Below are 21,460 nucleotides of genomic sequence, written 5' to 3'. Positions count from 1 at the left end.
CCCCCCACCCCCCCCCCCCCCCACCCCCCCCCCCCCCCACCCCCCCCCCCCCCCACCCCCCCCCCCCCCCACCCCCCCCCCCCCCCACCCCCCCCCCCCCCCACCCCCCCCCCCCCCCACCCCCCCCCCCCCCCACCCCCCCCCCCCCCCACCCCCCCCCCCCCCCACCCCCCCCCCCCCCCACCCCCCCCCCCCCCCACCCCCCCCCCCCCCCACCCCCCCCCCCCCCCACCCCCCCCCCCCCCCACCCCCCCCCCCCCCCACCCCCCCCCCCCCCCACCCCCCCCCCCCCCCACCCCCCCCCCCCCCCACCCCCCCCCCCCCCCACCCCCCCCCCCCCCCACCCCCCCCCCCCCCCACCCCCCCCCCCCCCCACCCCCCCCCCCCCCCACCCCCCCCCCCCCCCACCCCCCCCCCCCCCCACCCCCCCCCCCCCCCACCCCCCCCCCCCCCCACCCCCCCCCCCCCCCACCCCCCCCCCCCCCCACCCCCCCCCCCCCCCACCCCCCCCCCCCCCCACCCCCCCCCCCCCCCACCCCCCCCCCCCCCCACCCCCCCCCCCCCCCACCCCCCCCCCCCCCCACCCCCCCCCCCCCCCACCCCCCCCCCCCCCCACCCCCCCCCCCCCCCACCCCCCCCCCCCCCCACCCCCCCCCCCCCCCACCCCCCCCCCCCCCCACCCCCCCCCCCCCCCACCCCCCCCCCCCCCCACCCCCCCCCCCCCCCACCCCCCCCCCCCCCCACCCCCCCCCCCCCCCACCCCCCCCCCCCCCCACCCCCCCCCCCCCCCACCCCCCCCCCCCCCCACCCCCCCCCCCCCCCACCCCCCCCCCCCCCCACCCCCCCCCCCCCCCACCCCCCCCCCCCCCCACCCCCCCCCCCCCCCACCCCCCCCCCCCCCCACCCCCCCCCCCCCCCACCCCCCCCCCCCCCCACCCCCCCCCCCCCCCACCCCCCCCCCCCCCCACCCCCCCCCCCCCCCACCCCCCCCCCCCCCCACCCCCCCCCCCCCCCACCCCCCCCCCCCCCCACCCCCCCCCCCCCCCACCCCCCCCCCCCCCCACCCCCCCCCCCCCCCACCCCCCCCCCCCCCCACCCCCCCCCCCCCCCACCCCCCCCCCCCCCCACCCCCCCCCCCCCCCACCCCCCCCCCCCCCCACCCCCCCCCCCCCCCACCCCCCCCCCCCCCCACCCCCCCCCCCCCCCACCCCCCCCCCCCCCCACCCCCCCCCCCCCCCACCCCCCCCCCCCCCCACCCCCCCCCCCCCCCACCCCCCCCCCCCCCCACCCCCCCCCCCCCCCACCCCCCCCCCCCCCCACCCCCCCCCCCCCCCACCCCCCCCCCCCCCCACCCCCCCCCCCCCCCACCCCCCCCCCCCCCCACCCCCCCCCCCCCCCACCCCCCCCCCCCCCCACCCCCCCCCCCCCCCACCCCCCCCCCCCCCCACCCCCCCCCCCCCCCACCCCCCCCCCCCCCCACCCCCCCCCCCCCCCACCCCCCCCCCCCCCCACCCCCCCCCCCCCCCACCCCCCCCCCCCCCCACCCCCCCCCCCCCCCACCCCCCCCCCCCCCCACCCCCCCCCCCCCCCACCCCCCCCCCCCCCCACCCCCCCCCCCCCCCACCCCCCCCCCCCCCCACCCCCCCCCCCCCCCACCCCCCCCCCCCCCCACCCCCCCCCCCCCCCACCCCCCCCCCCCCCCACCCCCCCCCCCCCCCACCCCCCCCCCCCCCCACCCCCCCCCCCCCCCACCCCCCCCCCCCCCCACCCCCCCCCCCCCCCACCCCCCCCCCCCCCCACCCCCCCCCCCCCCCACCCCCCCCCCCCCCCACCCCCCCCCCCCCCCACCCCCCCCCCCCCCCACCCCCCCCCCCCCCCACCCCCCCCCCCCCCCACCCCCCCCCCCCCCCACCCCCCCCCCCCCCCACCCCCCCCCCCCCCCACCCCCCCCCCCCCCCACCCCCCCCCCCCCCCACCCCCCCCCCCCCCCACCCCCCCCCCCCCCCACCCCCCCCCCCCCCCACCCCCCCCCCCCCCCACCCCCCCCCCCCCCCACCCCCCCCCCCCCCCACCCCCCCCCCCCCCCACCCCCCCCCCCCCCCACCCCCCCCCCCCCCCACCCCCCCCCCCCCCCACCCCCCCCCCCCCCCACCCCCCCCCCCCCCCACCCCCCCCCCCCCCCACCCCCCCCCCCCCCCACCCCCCCCCCCCCCCACCCCCCCCCCCCCCCACCCCCCCCCCCCCCCACCCCCCCCCCCCCCCACCCCCCCCCCCCCCCACCCCCCCCCCCCCCCACCCCCCCCCCCCCCCACCCCCCCCCCCCCCCACCCCCCCCCCCCCCCACCCCCCCCCCCCCCCACCCCCCCCCCCCCCCACCCCCCCCCCCCCCCACCCCCCCCCCCCCCCACCCCCCCCCCCCCCCACCCCCCCCCCCCCCCACCCCCCCCCCCCCCCACCCCCCCCCCCCCCCACCCCCCCCCCCCCCCACCCCCCCCCCCCCCCACCCCCCCCCCCCCCCACCCCCCCCCCCCCCCACCCCCCCCCCCCCCCACCCCCCCCCCCCCCCACCCCCCCCCCCCCCCACCCCCCCCCCCCCCCACCCCCCCCCCCCCCCACCCCCCCCCCCCCCCACCCCCCCCCCCCCCCACCCCCCCCCCCCCCCACCCCCCCCCCCCCCCACCCCCCCCCCCCCCCACCCCCCCCCCCCCCCACCCCCCCCCCCCCCCACCCCCCCCCCCCCCCACCCCCCCCCCCCCCCACCCCCCCCCCCCCCCACCCCCCCCCCCCCCCACCCCCCCCCCCCCCCACCCCCCCCCCCCCCCACCCCCCCCCCCCCCCACCCCCCCCCCCCCCCACCCCCCCCCCCCCCCACCCCCCCCCCCCCCCACCCCCCCCCCCCCCCACCCCCCCCCCCCCCCACCCCCCCCCCCCCCCACCCCCCCCCCCCCCCACCCCCCCCCCCCCCCACCCCCCCCCCCCCCCACCCCCCCCCCCCCCCACCCCCCCCCCCCCCCACCCCCCCCCCCCCCCACCCCCCCCCCCCCCCACCCCCCCCCCCCCCCACCCCCCCCCCCCCCCACCCCCCCCCCCCCCCACCCCCCCCCCCCCCCACCCCCCCCCCCCCCCACCCCCCCCCCCCCCCACCCCCCCCCCCCCCCACCCCCCCCCCCCCCCACCCCCCCCCCCCCCCACCCCCCCCCCCCCCCACCCCCCCCCCCCCCCACCCCCCCCCCCCCCCACCCCCCCCCCCCCCCACCCCCCCCCCCCCCCACCCCCCCCCCCCCCCACCCCCCCCCCCCCCCACCCCCCCCCCCCCCCACCCCCCCCCCCCCCCACCCCCCCCCCCCCCCACCCCCCCCCCCCCCCACCCCCCCCCCCCCCCACCCCCCCCCCCCCCCACCCCCCCCCCCCCCCACCCCCCCCCCCCCCCACCCCCCCCCCCCCCCACCCCCCCCCCCCCCCACCCCCCCCCCCCCCCACCCCCCCCCCCCCCCACCCCCCCCCCCCCCCACCCCCCCCCCCCCCCACCCCCCCCCCCCCCCACCCCCCCCCCCCCCCACCCCCCCCCCCCCCCACCCCCCCCCCCCCCCACCCCCCCCCCCCCCCACCCCCCCCCCCCCCCACCCCCCCCCCCCCCCACCCCCCCCCCCCCCCACCCCCCCCCCCCCCCACCCCCCCCCCCCCCCACCCCCCCCCCCCCCCACCCCCCCCCCCCCCCACCCCCCCCCCCCCCCACCCCCCCCCCCCCCCACCCCCCCCCCCCCCCACCCCCCCCCCCCCCCACCCCCCCCCCCCCCCACCCCCCCCCCCCCCCACCCCCCCCCCCCCCCACCCCCCCCCCCCCCCACCCCCCCCCCCCCCCACCCCCCCCCCCCCCCACCCCCCCCCCCCCCCACCCCCCCCCCCCCCCACCCCCCCCCCCCCCCACCCCCCCCCCCCCCCACCCCCCCCCCCCCCCACCCCCCCCCCCCCCCACCCCCCCCCCCCCCCACCCCCCCCCCCCCCCACCCCCCCCCCCCCCCACCCCCCCCCCCCCCCACCCCCCCCCCCCCCCACCCCCCCCCCCCCCCACCCCCCCCCCCCCCCACCCCCCCCCCCCCCCACCCCCCCCCCCCCCCACCCCCCCCCCCCCCCACCCCCCCCCCCCCCCACCCCCCCCCCCCCCCACCCCCCCCCCCCCCCACCCCCCCCCCCCCCCACCCCCCCCCCCCCCCACCCCCCCCCCCCCCCACCCCCCCCCCCCCCCACCCCCCCCCCCCCCCACCCCCCCCCCCCCCCACCCCCCCCCCCCCCCACCCCCCCCCCCCCCCACCCCCCCCCCCCCCCACCCCCCCCCCCCCCCACCCCCCCCCCCCCCCACCCCCCCCCCCCCCCACCCCCCCCCCCCCCCACCCCCCCCCCCCCCCACCCCCCCCCCCCCCCACCCCCCCCCCCCCCCACCCCCCCCCCCCCCCACCCCCCCCCCCCCCCACCCCCCCCCCCCCCCACCCCCCCCCCCCCCCACCCCCCCCCCCCCCCACCCCCCCCCCCCCCCACCCCCCCCCCCCCCCACCCCCCCCCCCCCCCACCCCCCCCCCCCCCCACCCCCCCCCCCCCCCACCCCCCCCCCCCCCCACCCCCCCCCCCCCCCACCCCCCCCCCCCCCCACCCCCCCCCCCCCCCACCCCCCCCCCCCCCCACCCCCCCCCCCCCCCACCCCCCCCCCCCCCCACCCCCCCCCCCCCCCACCCCCCCCCCCCCCCACCCCCCCCCCCCCCCACCCCCCCCCCCCCCCACCCCCCCCCCCCCCCACCCCCCCCCCCCCCCACCCCCCCCCCCCCCCACCCCCCCCCCCCCCCACCCCCCCCCCCCCCCACCCCCCCCCCCCCCCACCCCCCCCCCCCCCCACCCCCCCCCCCCCCCACCCCCCCCCCCCCCCACCCCCCCCCCCCCCCACCCCCCCCCCCCCCCACCCCCCCCCCCCCCCACCCCCCCCCCCCCCCACCCCCCCCCCCCCCCACCCCCCCCCCCCCCCACCCCCCCCCCCCCCCACCCCCCCCCCCCCCCACCCCCCCCCCCCCCCACCCCCCCCCCCCCCCACCCCCCCCCCCCCCCACCCCCCCCCCCCCCCACCCCCCCCCCCCCCCACCCCCCCCCCCCCCCACCCCCCCCCCCCCCCACCCCCCCCCCCCCCCACCCCCCCCCCCCCCCACCCCCCCCCCCCCCCACCCCCCCCCCCCCCCACCCCCCCCCCCCCCCACCCCCCCCCCCCCCCACCCCCCCCCCCCCCCACCCCCCCCCCCCCCCACCCCCCCCCCCCCCCACCCCCCCCCCCCCCCACCCCCCCCCCCCCCCACCCCCCCCCCCCCCCACCCCCCCCCCCCCCCACCCCCCCCCCCCCCCACCCCCCCCCCCCCCCACCCCCCCCCCCCCCCACCCCCCCCCCCCCCCACCCCCCCCCCCCCCCACCCCCCCCCCCCCCCACCCCCCCCCCCCCCCACCCCCCCCCCCCCCCACCCCCCCCCCCCCCCACCCCCCCCCCCCCCCACCCCCCCCCCCCCCCACCCCCCCCCCCCCCCACCCCCCCCCCCCCCCACCCCCCCCCCCCCCCACCCCCCCCCCCCCCCACCCCCCCCCCCCCCCACCCCCCCCCCCCCCCACCCCCCCCCCCCCCCACCCCCCCCCCCCCCCACCCCCCCCCCCCCCCACCCCCCCCCCCCCCCACCCCCCCCCCCCCCCACCCCCCCCCCCCCCCACCCCCCCCCCCCCCCACCCCCCCCCCCCCCCACCCCCCCCCCCCCCCACCCCCCCCCCCCCCCACCCCCCCCCCCCCCCACCCCCCCCCCCCCCCACCCCCCCCCCCCCCCACCCCCCCCCCCCCCCACCCCCCCCCCCCCCCACCCCCCCCCCCCCCCACCCCCCCCCCCCCCCACCCCCCCCCCCCCCCACCCCCCCCCCCCCCCACCCCCCCCCCCCCCCACCCCCCCCCCCCCCCACCCCCCCCCCCCCCCACCCCCCCCCCCCCCCACCCCCCCCCCCCCCCACCCCCCCCCCCCCCCACCCCCCCCCCCCCCCACCCCCCCCCCCCCCCACCCCCCCCCCCCCCCACCCCCCCCCCCCCCCACCCCCCCCCCCCCCCACCCCCCCCCCCCCCCACCCCCCCCCCCCCCCACCCCCCCCCCCCCCCACCCCCCCCCCCCCCCACCCCCCCCCCCCCCCACCCCCCCCCCCCCCCACCCCCCCCCCCCCCCACCCCCCCCCCCCCCCACCCCCCCCCCCCCCCACCCCCCCCCCCCCCCACCCCCCCCCCCCCCCACCCCCCCCCCCCCCCACCCCCCCCCCCCCCCACCCCCCCCCCCCCCCACCCCCCCCCCCCCCCACCCCCCCCCCCCCCCACCCCCCCCCCCCCCCACCCCCCCCCCCCCCCACCCCCCCCCCCCCCCACCCCCCCCCCCCCCCACCCCCCCCCCCCCCCACCCCCCCCCCCCCCCACCCCCCCCCCCCCCCACCCCCCCCCCCCCCCACCCCCCCCCCCCCCCACCCCCCCCCCCCCCCACCCCCCCCCCCCCCCACCCCCCCCCCCCCCCACCCCCCCCCCCCCCCACCCCCCCCCCCCCCCACCCCCCCCCCCCCCCACCCCCCCCCCCCCCCACCCCCCCCCCCCCCCACCCCCCCCCCCCCCCACCCCCCCCCCCCCCCACCCCCCCCACACCCCACCCCCCCCCCCCCCCACCCCCCCCCCCCCCCACCCCCCCCCCCCCCCTACCCCCACACCCCACCCCCCACCCCCGCCCCACCCCCCCCCCCCAAGGCAGGCAGGCAGGCAGGCAGGCAGGCAGGCAGGCTTAGGGTATGCTCAGTTTGGTGAAGAGAAGGTTAAGAGGTGACTTAATAGCCATGTTTAGATAGTTGAAGGAATGTCATGTTGGTGAAGGAGCAAGCTTGTTTTTTGCAGCTCGAGACTAGGGCCAGGAGTCATGGGTTCAAGGTAAAGCAAAAGAGATTCCACTTAAACATCAGGAAGAACTTCCTGACAGTAAGGGCTGTTCCACAGTGGAATGCACTACCTTGGAGTGTGGTGGAGTCTCCTTCTTTAGAGGTTTGTTAAACAGAGGCTGGATGGCCATCTGTCAGGAGCGTTTTGATTATGTGTTTCTGATGGCCCTTGGGGGCTCTTCCAACTCTATGATTCTATAAAAGAATCCCTGGTAGAGTTTGACATGCTAACCATTACACCAAACTGGTCAAGAGGGCCTACTAGAGAAAGAGCTTGGATAAACAACAGCTGAAATGAAACACGTGAAAAGAACCTGGTTCAAGGGATATATGATATATCATCAGGAAGTTTGTGCCTTTTGACCGAAGCACTAACTTGCCATTCAGGTTATGGATCAGAGAGTCTCATGAAAATTAAGCAGATGAGCCGAATGTTGCATTTGTTCTGCTATTTTCAGTGACAAATGGTTGTTTTAAAAAAAGAGAGTCGTGACCCAACACTTGGGAAACAACTCAGGTGCAGAGTGCTAGACTCTGATTTGGGTTCAGATCCTTGTTAAGCTACCAACAAAACATCCAGATTCAGACAAACAATTTTTCTCCTTCATTTTGCTCAGAGCTGGCATCAGGGCTGATTTTAATTCATACCCTTTCTTTTTAAAAGACATGCATAGTTCCAGAGAGCTACAAAAACCAGGGTTGTTTGAAACCCCTCCTAGCATGCCCAAAAAACCCCCTCTGGGTTCAGCTGCTAAACCCACCTGGACCTGCAATCCTGCGATCTAGTCCTCTGAAAAAGAAAACCCCAAAGAAAACTGATCTCTGAAGAGCTAGTGTTGCAGTCTCACTTGAAAGCAAACCTGTTTGTTGTCTTGGGCAGAGGGGCACCCGTATGGGTGGCCAGGGACATGACTGAAGCCGGGGGACATTTGAACCCATATGTTCCCCTGGGCAATACGTCCCTGCTCTTGGGATCATAAAAGTACTCATGTGAACACACACACAGCTGTCTTACACTAGACCAGACCACAGTGCATCAAAGTCAGCAGTACTGTCAACTCAGACTGGCAGCTGCTATCCAGAGTCCTCCACATCTCCTGCTACCTGGTCCTTTTAATTGGAGATGCTGGGGATTGGACCTTCATACAAAGGAGGGACTCTTCCATTGAGCTATAGCCCCTCCTCAGAATGAACATAGAAAGCTGCCATATACTATACCTGGTTTCTAAAGGCCAGCACTGCCTTCTCAGACTGGTCATGGCTCCCTGGGATCTCAGGCTAAGGACTTTCACCTCCCCTCCTACCTGAGTCTTTTCAACGGCTCGGAATTGACCTGCTGGGACCGTCAGCAAGCAAAACAGATGTTCTCCCATTGGGCTACAGCCCTTCCCCACAAAAGCCTTAAGATGTCCATACCTTCTCTGATTGGCAGGGCCTTTCCAAGGCCTCAGGTGGAGGGAGGTCTATGTGCATTCCGGCACTGAAGGTGATTGAACTTGATGGCCCTTGGGGGTCTCTTCCAACTCTATGATTCTATCACAGTGATGGCGAACCTTTTCGAGACAGAGTGCCCAAATTGCAACTTAGCCCCCACCTATATATCGCAAAGTGCCAACAGGGCAATTTAACCTGAATACTGAGGTTTTAGTTTAGAAAAAACGGTTGACTCCAAGGTGTGTGTTACTCAGGAGTAAGCTTGGTAGTAGTCGGTGGCTTTGCTTTGAAGCAACTGTGCAACTCTTCCAATGGGTGAATCACGACCCGAGGAGGGTTTACTCAGAATCAATCCCCACTGCCAGCAACTGAGCTTACTCCCAGGTAAAGGATCGCGCTTTAGTTCTTCACATGAAAATCAGTGGGGTTTAACAGCGCTTAACGGGGTTACCTACACTGCTTCCCCAAAACTAGGTCTTAGGTTTAATGCTAATAATCGATCCCAGCGACCCAGGCCAGCCTAGATGGTGGGTGGGGGGCACTCTGTTCGCGCGTGCCCACAGAGAGGGCTCTTGAGTGCCACCTCTGGCACCCGTGCCATAGGTTCGCCACCACTGTTTTATCACATCACCTGGTGCTTTTAACAGGAGATCTTGGGCACTGAGCCCTGGGATTCCCTGGAGTGCTTCTGGAGGGGCACATGAAACCCCCCTCTAACCAATTCAAACTCTCTGACTCTCCCTTCCCCCCACAAAAACGAAACAAACCCCAACAGGGCACTTACCTTTGCACTGATTTTTTTTTAATTAGTTCTCTGAAAATCCTGCTGGTGGCGAAGAGAAAGAGCAAGAAAACTACTTGAATTCTGAAAAGCAGGCAAAAAAAAAGGGAGTAACTGTTGCAGAAGAGCGTCTGGTTTGGTGCATTTATAGCATCCTCTGGGGCTCTCCTCCGCCTCCTCCGCCTCTTCCTCCTCCCCTCCACCTCTTTGAACCAGAGAGAAGTAGATGCTCTTCCTTTTCCTTGCAGTGTCTGCTGGAAAGCTGATCCCCAGCAGGAGAGGGGAAAGAAAACTCTGTAGTGCCGGCTCCAAGCAAGGTTCTCTCCCCTTTTCCCTTGGGAGATCACGGAGTACAGAAAGTGCAAGAAAGAGGACCGGGATATCCAGTTTCTCAAAGCATACGGACCCCCTCCCCTGTGTCCAAACGTCCCACCCACTAGAAGCAAACAGAGCTAGACAAATTGCCCGAGGCTGGGGGAGGGAGGAGGAAAGATGGAAGTGGAGTCTGGGGGCCCCAGCTCAGCAATAGCAAGGCCAGGGGAAATGAATGAGGCACACCAGATGAAGAAGAGCGCATGGGGCAGAAGTTAAGAAAGTTAGCAGAGTGTTTCTTGGAGGAAAAGGAGTTTGAGCGTTTCTCTGAGCTCTGGTGGGCGATTCTCTGCTGTGCGCACAACAACCCAGTGGGGGATCTCATATCCCCCGGAATGAGTTAAAGTCAGGCTCAGCTGCATTTTGGTCTTCATCCCGGTTCAAGACACAATGGAAGCTTGTAGCCTTCTCCGACATGGGTATTCCAAATCCAAATCCAAAACCTTTATTAGGCATAAAACTGGTGTGTGTCAAGTCCTGCCAAGAATTTCAAATACAATAAGAAGGTCATTATTGAGCAACTTGCGGAACACAAAATATAGCAACAGCTTCAGAGATTTCAACATTAGAGTTATTTAGAAGCTTAGCCATTTTTATCTTATCAGAAAGGAGCATAAATCCTGTTGGTAATACAGTTCTCAGATCAGTTCTGATGTTGTTGTATTTTGAACAGTGAAGCAGAATATGAGAAAGCGTATCAGTTGTATCAGGACAAAATCGACAGCCAAAACATGTTTGTGGAATACTAGAGAAGCGACTTTGAAGATGTACTGACGGAAAAGAGTTACACCTTGCTCTAGTCATGGCCCATCTGCAATTGTAATTAACAAGTTGTTCCAGGTATATAGCAGGGCGACATGGGTATTGTGCAATGCCAGGTCCATAAACAATAAGACCAGAATGCTATCCCCCTTTCTCTCCTGTAAGGAGACTCGAGGTGGCTTGCAAGCTTCTTTCCCTTCCTCTCCCTACAGCAGACACCTTGTGATATAGGTAGGGCTGAGGAAGTCCCGAAGAACTGTGACTAGCCCAAGGTCACCCAGCAGGCTTCAGATGTAGGAGCAGGGAAATAAATCCAGTTCACCAGATAAGCCCCTGCCACTCAGGTGGAGGACCAGTTCTCCAGATTATAACCCACCTGCTCTTAACCACAACACCACACTGGCTCTCCAAGAACATCGTATATAGGATGTCTATGAAAGCCTCTGAGATGGCAGTGAAAAAGGCAAAGAAGCGCCATGCCTCCTTGATTGCATCTGCAAGCTGTCACTCGGTGCAATTATTTAATGTGATGCAATTTCTGCAAGTCGATGTCATCCTTCCAGAAACGCATGTCATAGCCAGTGGTGGGATTCAGCCGGTTCGCACCACTTCGGCAGAACCGGTTGCTAAAACGGTGCTTGTAAACAACCAGTTGTTAAATTATTTGAATCCCACCACTTGTCATAACCGCTGTCAGGGGCGTGTGAAGAAGAACAAACAACTAAATCCAATGTTCATCAGGTGGGTAACATTTCAAGAAAGGGGTGGGGGTGGGGGTGGAGCTGCTGTACCCAGAAGTACGTTAGGGGGAGCTCTAACACTAGACTGAGAAGGAATATTATTGTCTGGAGCCAATCTGTCATCTTGGAGATAATCATGTAGTCATCCTCACTCACAGAAGGCTCTGCAATAGTTCTGTGGGTCCGAACCCAAAGAGTCCATCTAGCCTCCAGTTGTGGACAACCACATCTGGCAAGTAATCTAGGGTTGCCAACTCCTGACTGAGGAATTCCTGAAGATTTGGGGATGGAGCCTGGTGGAGGAAGAGGTTAGGGGAAGGGCACCCAGCCTCCAAAGCAGCTGGGTTTTTTTTTAACCAGGGTAACTGATTGCTGCAGTCTGGACAGCAGTTGCAATTTCAGATCTCCAGGCCCAACCTGGTGGTTGGCAACCATAAAAGAATCACCATCTCACCTTCAAGCCTGCCCATCCTACTTAGGGTTTATATCCTCTAGGTGAGGCTGAAATTACAACTGATCTCCAGGCGACGGATCAGTTACCCTGGAGAAAACGGCTCCTTTGGACGGTGGGGTCTATGGCATGGTTTCCTGTTGACGTACCTCCCCAGACTCCACCCATAAACTTCCAAGAATTGTCTGACTTGGAACTGGCAACTCTAACCCTGCTCCAACCCTGTAAATAGGAGTACAGTGTATAGATGGAGGGGAGTAATTGTACCTCTCTATTCTGCATTGGTCAGACCTCACCTTGAATATTGTGTATGGTTCTGGGCACTGCAATTCAAGGATATTGACAAGCTGCAGAGGTGTAGCCATAAGGGGACGGTGTGTGTGTGTGTGTGTGTGCGTGCGTGTGCCGCGCACCGGGCGCATTCCGGGGGGCGAAAAATCGCCCCCAGCCCCTCCCCTTATGGCTAACAAGCATAGCAAAATAATCATAACTGGAAACGGAATCGCCGAGTCACCAGACACTCTAGGGTTCACTCAAAACTCTCTGATTTTACCACCAAGCTTTGAGGTAATTTTAAGTGTTATCAAATGTCTTATCAAGTGTTACGAAGCATGCATTCAGTTGAGATTTCATTATTTTCTTGTATACCAGATACGCTTCCAACTTCATTCATTGCACAGCAGTTCAAGCCAATGAGTGAAATGGCGTAAGCAGGGTCAAAGTGTATTTTCCGGCCCTGTGGTTTTGATCTGAACTGGGACCCCTCACAACTGTCCTTTCAAACAGGCCGAGAAGATATCCACATGGATCACCGAGCTCTTCTTGGACGTCTGGGATAAAACCGGTTTTGGGGATTTCCAAGTTCTCCGCTCTTGACCACAATTCCAAACGAATTTAACTTAGTCATTTGTATAATAAGTTTGGCTGTAAGAAAGACGTGGGAAGCATCCCCTCTGCCAGCCGCGGATGAGTCTTCCTTCAGCAAACCTGCTTCCTGACAGATGGAAAAGATGAAAACGGCAGGCATCTGGACCACTGAACGACAACCAAGAGAGGAAGCACCTTCCAATTTTAATTCAAAACTGTTGTGAGTGCATAAAAGCATTGGAACCCGGACTGGTACAGCAGAGAGGACGTCAATACAAGGATCTGGGAAATTGGAGTCCCAGTTCCCATTGTTCCATGGAACAATTATTGGATGATCTTGGGCCAGTTCATACCCTCAGTTTAGCCTACATCAAAGGGTTGTTGTGTATGACAAAAATGGGGGACGACGTTGTAAGCCACTTTGAGCCTCCCTTGGGAGAAGTTGGGTATAAGTATCTAAACCAGTGGTTCTCAACCTTCCTAATGCCGTGACCCTTTAATACAGTTCCTCATGTGGTGGTGACCCCCAACCCTAACATTTATCCATTTTACAGATGGAGAACACTGATGCAGAGAGTCTTAGGCGACCCCTGTGAAAGGGTCGTTCGACTCCCAAAGGGAACCACTGATCTAAACGAATGAACAAGCAACCCAACTAGACCAAAGACCCATTTAAGACCAGCACGTTGCTTCCGACAGCACTAAGCCAACTTCCTCTAGGAAAGTCCCAACGGAGCACATGGGGCAGGATTCCCTCCCCAATGTGCAGTCAGAGATAGTGTCTCTGTCCATGGAAGTTTTATTTTGCTATGAACCTGTCTCCCAAGAATTTGTTGAATCCTCTTTCAAAGGCATTGCAGCCAGAATGATGGGTTTTCATACAGTGCCTAAGCTAAAACTTCCTTTGCAGAATTTGGAGGTGGAGAGTGGAAGAAATTGGTTCTCAGTAGGGTAATGGTAGGAAGACAGCCACCCCCACCCCACCCACAACACATCTAGGCTGAATATACACATGGGTGTAAAGAGACACCAAGTCACAACTGACTTATAGCAACAGTAGGGTTTTCAAGACCAGAGGCTAACGGAGGTGGTTTGCTATTGCATATCTCTGCATGGTGACCCTTATAGTTCTTAGTGGTTCTCCCATTTAAGCACTAACTAGGGCCTTCAGCTACTGTCTTTCCACAGAGGAATCAACAGATTTTATCCCCAGAACAGCCGAGTCAATGGTCTCCTCCAAAATGCAATTATCAGATGTATTGATCAGACAAAAATGCAAAGATTTAAACGAATGGTTCAATGCCCCTTTTCTTGTTCGCCCAATCCCGGAACAACTGCACACTGTAATAGTCTCCAATGATGCACTGATACCGTGCCACTGCAAAATTCTCAAAAGACAACACATTTTGTTCAGTAACAAGAAGTGCAGTAGCCGTGGTTTGATGTTTAGCATTGCGCCATCAAGTTGGGTAATACATGGAAGGGCTTACAGTCGAATACTTGGCAATCCGATGGCCTATCGCAAGAGCCCTGTTGAAAACAATCTTTGAAATGATGAACCAATTAACTCCTTTCCCATAAAAGAATTTCAACACTTGTTTTTGTGATTAGGATTAAAACACTCATTCGTTCAGGGGGGAAAGCCTGCTTGCAATGCAGACTTGTATCGTCTTGGAAATGAAAACAGCTAGAGCCCACATCCAATTAGTTACCAAATGTCAAGAAGCAGAGCTCTTGTTGAGAGGTTTTACGTTCAGCCAGGATGTGCCAATGTAGAAACAGGCAACCCTTTCCTCTTTCAACATTTCTAACTAATCTAGCACACCATAAAATCAGCTTCCTTCAATGTCTCCCTTGCGTTAAGGGAGCTCAGAGAACCTGGGAAAAATGAAGGCAAAAACGATAAGTTTGAAGATGAAGAAAGAGTAGGAACACTGCCTAATACTATAGAAGTCAGGGTGTTGTGGGTTTTCCGGGTTGTATGGCTGTGTTCCAGCAGCACTTTCTCCTGACATTTCACCGGCATCTGTGGCTGGCATCTTCAGAGGCAAGTGGAGTATCCATACAACCCAGAAAACCCACAACACCCCAGTGATTCTGGCTGTGAAAGCCTTTGACAATACATTATAGCAAAAAGAAAACCATTTTGTATAACCGTAGGTTCTGCCTCCCGGACACACTTCTTGGCCAAAAAACGTTAAGACCCAATAAACCTCCCAGGTGTCTTTAAAACTGTAGCAGCAACTGAAGCTGTAAATTCTCCCACAGGGACCCTTGTGTCATGGCTTCTCCTACAACACACAATGGGAATACAGAAGTAATCTTCTGAACAGAGAGGCCCAGCATTGGACAACAATACATTCTACCTGAGGCGCCCCATCAAGACTACCTGAAAGTCAGCTCAGGTGAAATATGGCAGCCAACTTTCTTGCGGGCTTGTGATGCACTAGAAATGTAAGCACTCAGAATTCCAGTTATATTCAAGATTTCTGAAAATCTTGCTCGTCTATGTTACTGGACTTGACTCAGGCTGTTCTACTGCACAATGACATGGCTACTCTCTGAAACTATTAGAATTCCAGCCTCATCCACCATTAACCCTCCAAGGGCAACAGTACTGATTTCACTGCTGGGGCTTTAACACACCATCAGGACATCCTCTTTCCTTACAAAACTGCTTATCCCAAATCAGATTTGTGGTCCATCTAGCAAAGATGGACTTCCAAAGTCCAGCTATTCTCTGCAGAGAATGCAGCAGTTTGACTGGAACTTGTTGAATTCTGTTATCAGACTTGAGATGACTCACCCAGTCTGTTCGATTCTGCTACAAACAATTGTATATGCGTCAGAAAGCCAGGATACAAATACTGCAAATGAAACTCAATAATAATAAGACTGCATTCCATGTAGAGTGATAAACGATTTAACTGAATATCCAGATTTATTTCTATTTAATTACAGGAGTGTTTTCTTTTTCTACAAAAGCCAAGTTTCTCGCCATTATTGTGCAGAAGCATCATCTTTTTAACCTCAAAACAAAGCTTTTCTCCACTGATGGTTTTCTTTTTCAACTATTTGTTTTCTCAACTAGAAAGAAGAAACACACTGAGTTACGTCACCTGCCATTCTGAACAAAGAATTTTGGATTTATACCCCACCTTTTCCTCCTGTAAGGAGACTCAAGGTGGCTTACAAGCCCCTTTCCCTTCCTCTCCCCACAACAGACACCTCGTGAGGTAGGTGGGGCTGAGAGAGTTCAGAAAGAACTGTAGGAATGTAAAGTGCGGAAACACATGGAGGAGTGGGGAATCAAACCCGGTTCTCCAGATTAGAATCCACCTGCTCTTAACCCTTACACTGCACTGGCTCTGGTACTTATATTTTTAAATGTCCGTAATGGTATATTTCATGTGCTAAGCTGTGCAAAGTGTATTTCATTTTCTTGAACAGCAGGAAGGTTTAGCATTTGATACGTGTGGCATATATTTTAATTTCACCCACAAAATTTCTCTTTCTTCTCTAAGGGAGAAAAAAAAACATCCTTTTCACATTTTGGTCATTTTGCATTAGTAGGGGTGCCAGAAAACAGCATGTTCTGCTTGCAATTGGGACCCCTCAGCAGCTGCATGCTCGACGGCAACTCCAAAGTTTCAGTATGTAGGGACTGCTGCAGCTTCTGCGCCATTCCGTTGACCAAAGATCACCCCCCCACACGCATCAAAGAACACGCTCACAGCTTTAAACCAACATTGTGACTCTTTTTTTTATTGATGGGCGACAACTTTATACTCCTAGATATCACTAGACTGTGTACACTTAGGAAACTCAACATTATAGGAGAGCAGACGGCATAATTAAACAAAGCAGACCCGAAAGAAATATCAACTGTCATCATCTTGCCCTTTGTGTGTGTGTGTGTGTGTTTTAAAATCCCATGTACACAGAAGCATAAATGCAGTTTTGAAATCTCTTAATAGCAATAAAGTTACAATCACCCATCTATATAGACTAACATCTTAACTCCAAGTATTTCGATCTGCAATGTGTAAGCAGTTTTCCTCATTGCACAATTATTAAAATGTGTATTTCTTTCCTATCAGGAACCAGCAACTCTGTCATACGTTTTTTTTTTTGTAGGATATTTCTTCTTTTATATACTTTTTTTTAAAAGGACCATTTTTTTCCCTTGATATACACTGGCTCATATTTTTTTTACCATTTATCAAAAACTAGTCGGGGCGGGGAGGAGGTTGAGAGGAATTTTTTTTTAGTTTTTTTTATTTAAGTAAAGATAAAACTTCTTTTCACAGAAATCTACAAGTTCTGTTGCTGGTGCAGGGCTGCTGCTCAACTATGCAATTAGAAAGTGGGGATCGCTTTGCAAATCCCGTTTTAATCTCTTAGGATTCAGCATTCACGCAAAAAAAAAACTTGTGTGTGTGTGTGATTGGTGAGACTTGAGTCTTTCGAACTCAAGACTTCAATCGGCAAAGTCAATCAGCCAACACAAGCCCCAAGGTAGTTTTTTTCCCTTTCACTCTATCCCATGGTTGTGGGGGGGAGGAAGAGAAGGGGGGGGGGGGTAGGGAGAAGGGATTCACCCAGAAGAGTAATTGAGAAAGAGGAATAGAAGAGTTAGAGAGAGTTGGCGTTCTAGAAAGCAGGTAATCTCGCAAACACAGCAGAAAATGGGAGGTTTCAAAGCAGGTCAACTCGGCGGTAATACAGGAGGTAGGCTGTGCGATCGGCAGACGGCTTCACCACCTGATACTGAGTAATCACTTTGACAGCCTGGTCATCTATGCGTAACCAGCCGTTTAGACCAATCTGGAAGACGTCTGTAGTGTAATGTCCGCCTGTCGCGCTGTTTCCATGGTGGTACACAACTGTCGGGAGATCAGAAAAAGAACAGAATGAGGCAACAACCTGGAAACGGAAGGAAGGCCAGACCAGGATGAAGAAAGCAAAACAAAAGCGAGGGAGAAATTATCTCAGGAGGGAGCTCCGAACCAGCCTGTGCTTAAAAGAAATCTTTTCCACTGGGTGTTGTGGGTTTCCTGGGCTTTGTGGCCACGGTCTGGGAGTTTTTGCCCCTAATGTTTTGCCCACATCTATGGCAAGCATCTTCAGGGTCACATCATGGGCCAGCCATGGGGGCAAAATGTTAGGAGCAAAAACTCCCAGACCATGGCCACAAAGCCAGGGAAACCCATAATGGTCAGTTGATTCCGGCTGTGAAAGCCCTTGACAATCCTTTCTGCTGCTGTGACCTCACACTTCACAGAACCAAAATAGTTATGTAAGAGCTCATGCTCTATCTTAATGTCTAGACCAGTGGTTCTCAACCTTCCTAATGCCGCGACCCTTTAATACAGTTCCTCATGTTGTGGTGACCCCCAACCCTAACATTTATCCATTTTACAGATGGAGAACACTGATGCAGAGAGTCTTAGGCGACCCGTGGGAAAGGGTCGTTCGACCCCCAAAGGGGTCCTGACCCCCAGGTTGAGAACCACTGGTCTAGACCAGGGATCCCCAATATGGTGCCTATGGGCACCAGGGCATCCAACGCCATCTTTCTGGAGGCCACCAGGCATTTTTAGGAAGTAGGTGGGGCAAGATGGAGCTTTTGCCCAGCAAGGCTTCTGACTGGCTGTGCAGATATTTTTAAAAACACTGCTTTGGCAGGAGCTGCCACCACAACATCGGGATCGTCCCTGTGTGACTGAAGATTAAGTTTGGCACCTGTTTCATGGCTGTTCTACATCCAGTGGCAGCTATTTGGTGGCTAGCTCCACCTCCAGGGGCAACTATGTTGTGGCTTCACCCACCACACTGTACCAGAATTCCAGAATTTTGCCCACAGGCTGAACAAGGTTGCTTTAGACCAGAGCAGCCAGGATGGGAAGGGTTAAGTTCCCCAGATCCTGGACAGCACAGACACTGAACAAGACCTCACAGGCTACTCCCTAGTCCTGACCGATGTACGTTTGCGCTTTAAAAACACGAACTGGGCTTTTGCTTCCCACAAGTTCATCCTGGCTGAGCAGCCAGAGTGCACAAGATGGTGTGTGATTGCAGACTTCCATTTCTAGAAAGAAAGAAGGGAATGAACTTCCTGGGACTGGAGGCACACTCAGGGTATCACCACAGAAATGTGGATATTTATTCCACTTCAGAAAGGACACCATAAATTTTACGACCAAATGTTTTGCTGCCGGTCATTTCTGGGAAATTAAAATAAACTGGTGGCTGAATTGCAAACTATTGCAGGTAGCACCCCCCCCCCCCCCCTTTTCGGCCTTTCCAGGCACCATTCTTCTTCCTCCTGCATGCAAGCCAAACTGCTTTTTTCCCTGTCTCTCAGCCCCGCTGGTACCTGCTACGAAGTTCTAAATTGCACCAGGGGAACTGCACTTTTTGCAATCCGCAGTGGGCAGATCCGACAGATCTGGCAGCAATCCTGAACACATTCCTTAACATACGCGATACATTCGGGACACAGAATGTAAACATCCTTGTTGAAATCAAATTTTCAGACTCACAATATCAGTGATTACTGTTCACCCAACAGGGAAGTACGCAACTTTACCAACATGTACGTGAACTGAAGTGAGCATCATTATTTCAACAGCAGTAGGAGTTTTAAGACAAAAATTACTTCTTTTACAGGAAAGGGGAAACATACCTGCAAAGAGCCGGTAGGTTCTTTGGACTTTAAAAATCTTGCTTTTGACACCTGGAGACAACAGCTCTGAAAAATGAATGCAACAGTTCAGCGCACTATCCTGCGTTATCATGTGACTCACCTCTCTGATCCGCAGTTAACCAAGGAAAGATGGCAACAAATGAAAAGGTTAGCCAGTCTACAGTACTTTGCTACTGAAATGGCTCAAATTGAATGGACAGCTACTGGAAAGAGATACTTTAAAAAAAATCTCTCTACAGAACAGTTTCATTCAGTCTGGGTCTTGGTGCATCAACTACACGTAAGAACAGCAACAGGTATTTACAGTGATAGTAAATTGTGTGTTGATAAAACAGATCTTCAATGCTAAAAGTATTTTTAGGTCAGGGTTTGGGCTAAAGTTTCCCGTAACAATCTACAGGTGATTGTGGAAAGGAGTTCAAAAGCCTGCTGGAGATGCCATTCTAAAGAAAAAAGACTGGAAGGGGGGGGGGGGGCTGAAATTTGCTCTGTTTCTTTGAAATGACACAAAATCGTTGCTGTGACATTAGTCGTGTACCCAAGAGCTGATCTGACAAGGTTCTAGAACTACTGAACTGCAAGTCTTTCAGAAGAAACATAATCAAGATATTGAGAAACTGCTTTAGTGAAAAGGTTAATTAAGCACCTCCTTCTTCAACAACCCAACCTGAAGGTTGCAAGCAAGGTAAGGAACTCTCTCTCAAACAGACCCCTAGAAAATAACGTTAACGCTCTCCTCAAGCACCGCCCAAAACATTCACCTTTACTTATTTCCAGGTCAACAGGATATTCGATATTTTTGATGAGCTTCTGGCACCCCCCGGTCTTCTCATAGACAAAACGCTTGAGATGCAGGACAAGAACGGGAGGGAGCTCCTCGAGTGTCACTCTTCGACTGATCTCCACCTAGTGGATAAAAAAAAAAAATTCAGCCGAGCCTCCATCTCCTTAGGCACTAGATCAGGGGTAGGGAACCTGCGGCTCGAGAGCCACATGCGGCTCTTCTGCCCTTGCACTGTGGCTCCATGAGCCGAGCCGCCAGCCCCATCCTTGCCCGCCCTGCAGGTAGCAGGGCAAGCACACCAATTGCTCGTGGCCGGCTGGGCTGTGCCGCGGGCTTCCCCTCTCGCCCGCCCTGTTTGAGTGGGGCGGGTGCTTTCCTGGCGGCCGGTGAGGCCGAGCCACCGGCTACATCCTTGCCCACCCTGCAGGCAGCAGGGCGAGCGCACCAACTGCCCGCAGCCGGCTGGGCTGCGCTGCGGGCTTTCCCTCTCACCTGCCCCGTTCGAGCGGAGCGGGTGCTTTCCCAGCGGCCGGCAAGGCCAAGCCGCTGGCTTCATCCTTGCCTGCCCTGCAGGCAGCAGGGTGGGCGCACCAATTGCCTGGCTTCCCTCTCGCCCGCCCCGTTGGAGCGGCGAGGCCGAGCCGCTGGCCCCATCCTTGCCTGCCCTGCAGGCAGCAAAGCGGACGCATCCATGCGCTTCTCAGAATGAGCGGAGTAAAAGGTAAAAAAAACCAATATATACAGTGTTGTCTTTATTTTAAATGTCAAAAATTATTTGCGGCTCCAAGTGTTTTCTTTTCCTGTGGAAAATGGGTCCAAATGGCTCTTTGAGTGTTAAAGGTTCCCTACCCCTGCACTAGATAAAAGCACTGACTCGGAACGACACTGGGGCCAAAAGCAGACTGATGGCCAGATTTGCAACATCCATTTTAAGCCTCTACAAACTGGCAAAGGTTAACATTCCGCCACAAAGGAGAGATCAGTAATGGTAAACCACTTTTACTGCACTTTGCAGCTGGATTTGACTGTGCGGAATAGCAAAATTCACTTGCAAACCATTGTGAAAGTGGATTGGTCTGCGTGTGTGGAAGGGGCCTTTTTTTCTCACTCCTAAAAGTTACAACTAGATTTGGTCCAACTCTGGCCTTTCACTCAGTTCTTGGATCATACCAAGGACACTTCTTACATTCGCAAAGAACTGCATAAATCAATCTGTGTGCTGCAAAATGTAACAAATATTTCTACAATTCTTTTAGGAGACTCTTCTTTTTAGGAAAAAAAATCAATTTGAGATGTTTTCATTCCCTGACTAGACTAGACACTAAAATATATACCAGACCAGATTAGCGCTTCTGGTGAACACCCATTCCTTCTCGAACCCATAATTGAACACTTGTCAAGTAAAAGGAGACTAGAACCATAGATGCACCAGAAACCAAAAGTGAGCAGCTAGCCAAACAAAACCCATGTGGTAAGTCCAGAGGTTTGCACTTTGAGTTTTCCTCCCACAGAAGAAAGGCTCTCAGACAACCAAAGGGACATTTCATGTATTTCAACTCCCACACAACGTGTCAGACATAGAACC

The 21,460-nt window shown here is 61.1% G+C and overlaps 2 protein-coding genes across 3 annotated transcripts in view; both read right to left on the bottom strand.

Moving 5' to 3' along the window:
* The window catches only part of CRISPLD2 (cysteine rich secretory protein LCCL domain containing 2), a 54,796-nt gene extending 46,348 nt beyond the window's left edge, over positions 1-8,448 (bottom strand). The window contains 1 exon segment of the mRNA XM_048516088.1: positions 8,392-8,448. Coding sequence (XP_048372045.1) covers positions 8,392-8,448 — 57 coding nt within the window.
* A 7,679-nt stretch (positions 8,449-16,127) lies between these two features.
* Positions 16,128-21,460, bottom strand: part of USP10 (ubiquitin specific peptidase 10) — a 31,487-nt gene continuing 26,154 nt past the window's right edge. For both annotated transcript variants that reach the window (XM_048515626.1, XM_048515627.1), the window contains exons 12-14: positions 19,853-19,997; positions 19,071-19,136; positions 16,128-17,268 (exon numbers count right to left, since the gene is read on the bottom strand). In XM_048515626.1, coding sequence (XP_048371583.1) covers positions 17,081-17,268; positions 19,071-19,136; positions 19,853-19,997 — 399 coding nt within the window. In that variant the 3' untranslated portion in view covers positions 16,128-17,080. The remainder of the gene's footprint in view (positions 17,269-19,070; positions 19,137-19,852; positions 19,998-21,460) is intronic.

The sequence above is a fragment of the Sphaerodactylus townsendi genome, linkage group LG14 (genome assembly GCF_021028975.2).
Source record: "Sphaerodactylus townsendi isolate TG3544 linkage group LG14, MPM_Stown_v2.3, whole genome shotgun sequence".
NCBI classification, from domain to species: Eukaryota; Metazoa; Chordata; class Lepidosauria; order Squamata; family Sphaerodactylidae; genus Sphaerodactylus; species Sphaerodactylus townsendi.
The sequence above is the reverse complement of the archived record's forward strand: the minus strand, read 5'-3'. Positions and strand labels throughout refer to the sequence as shown.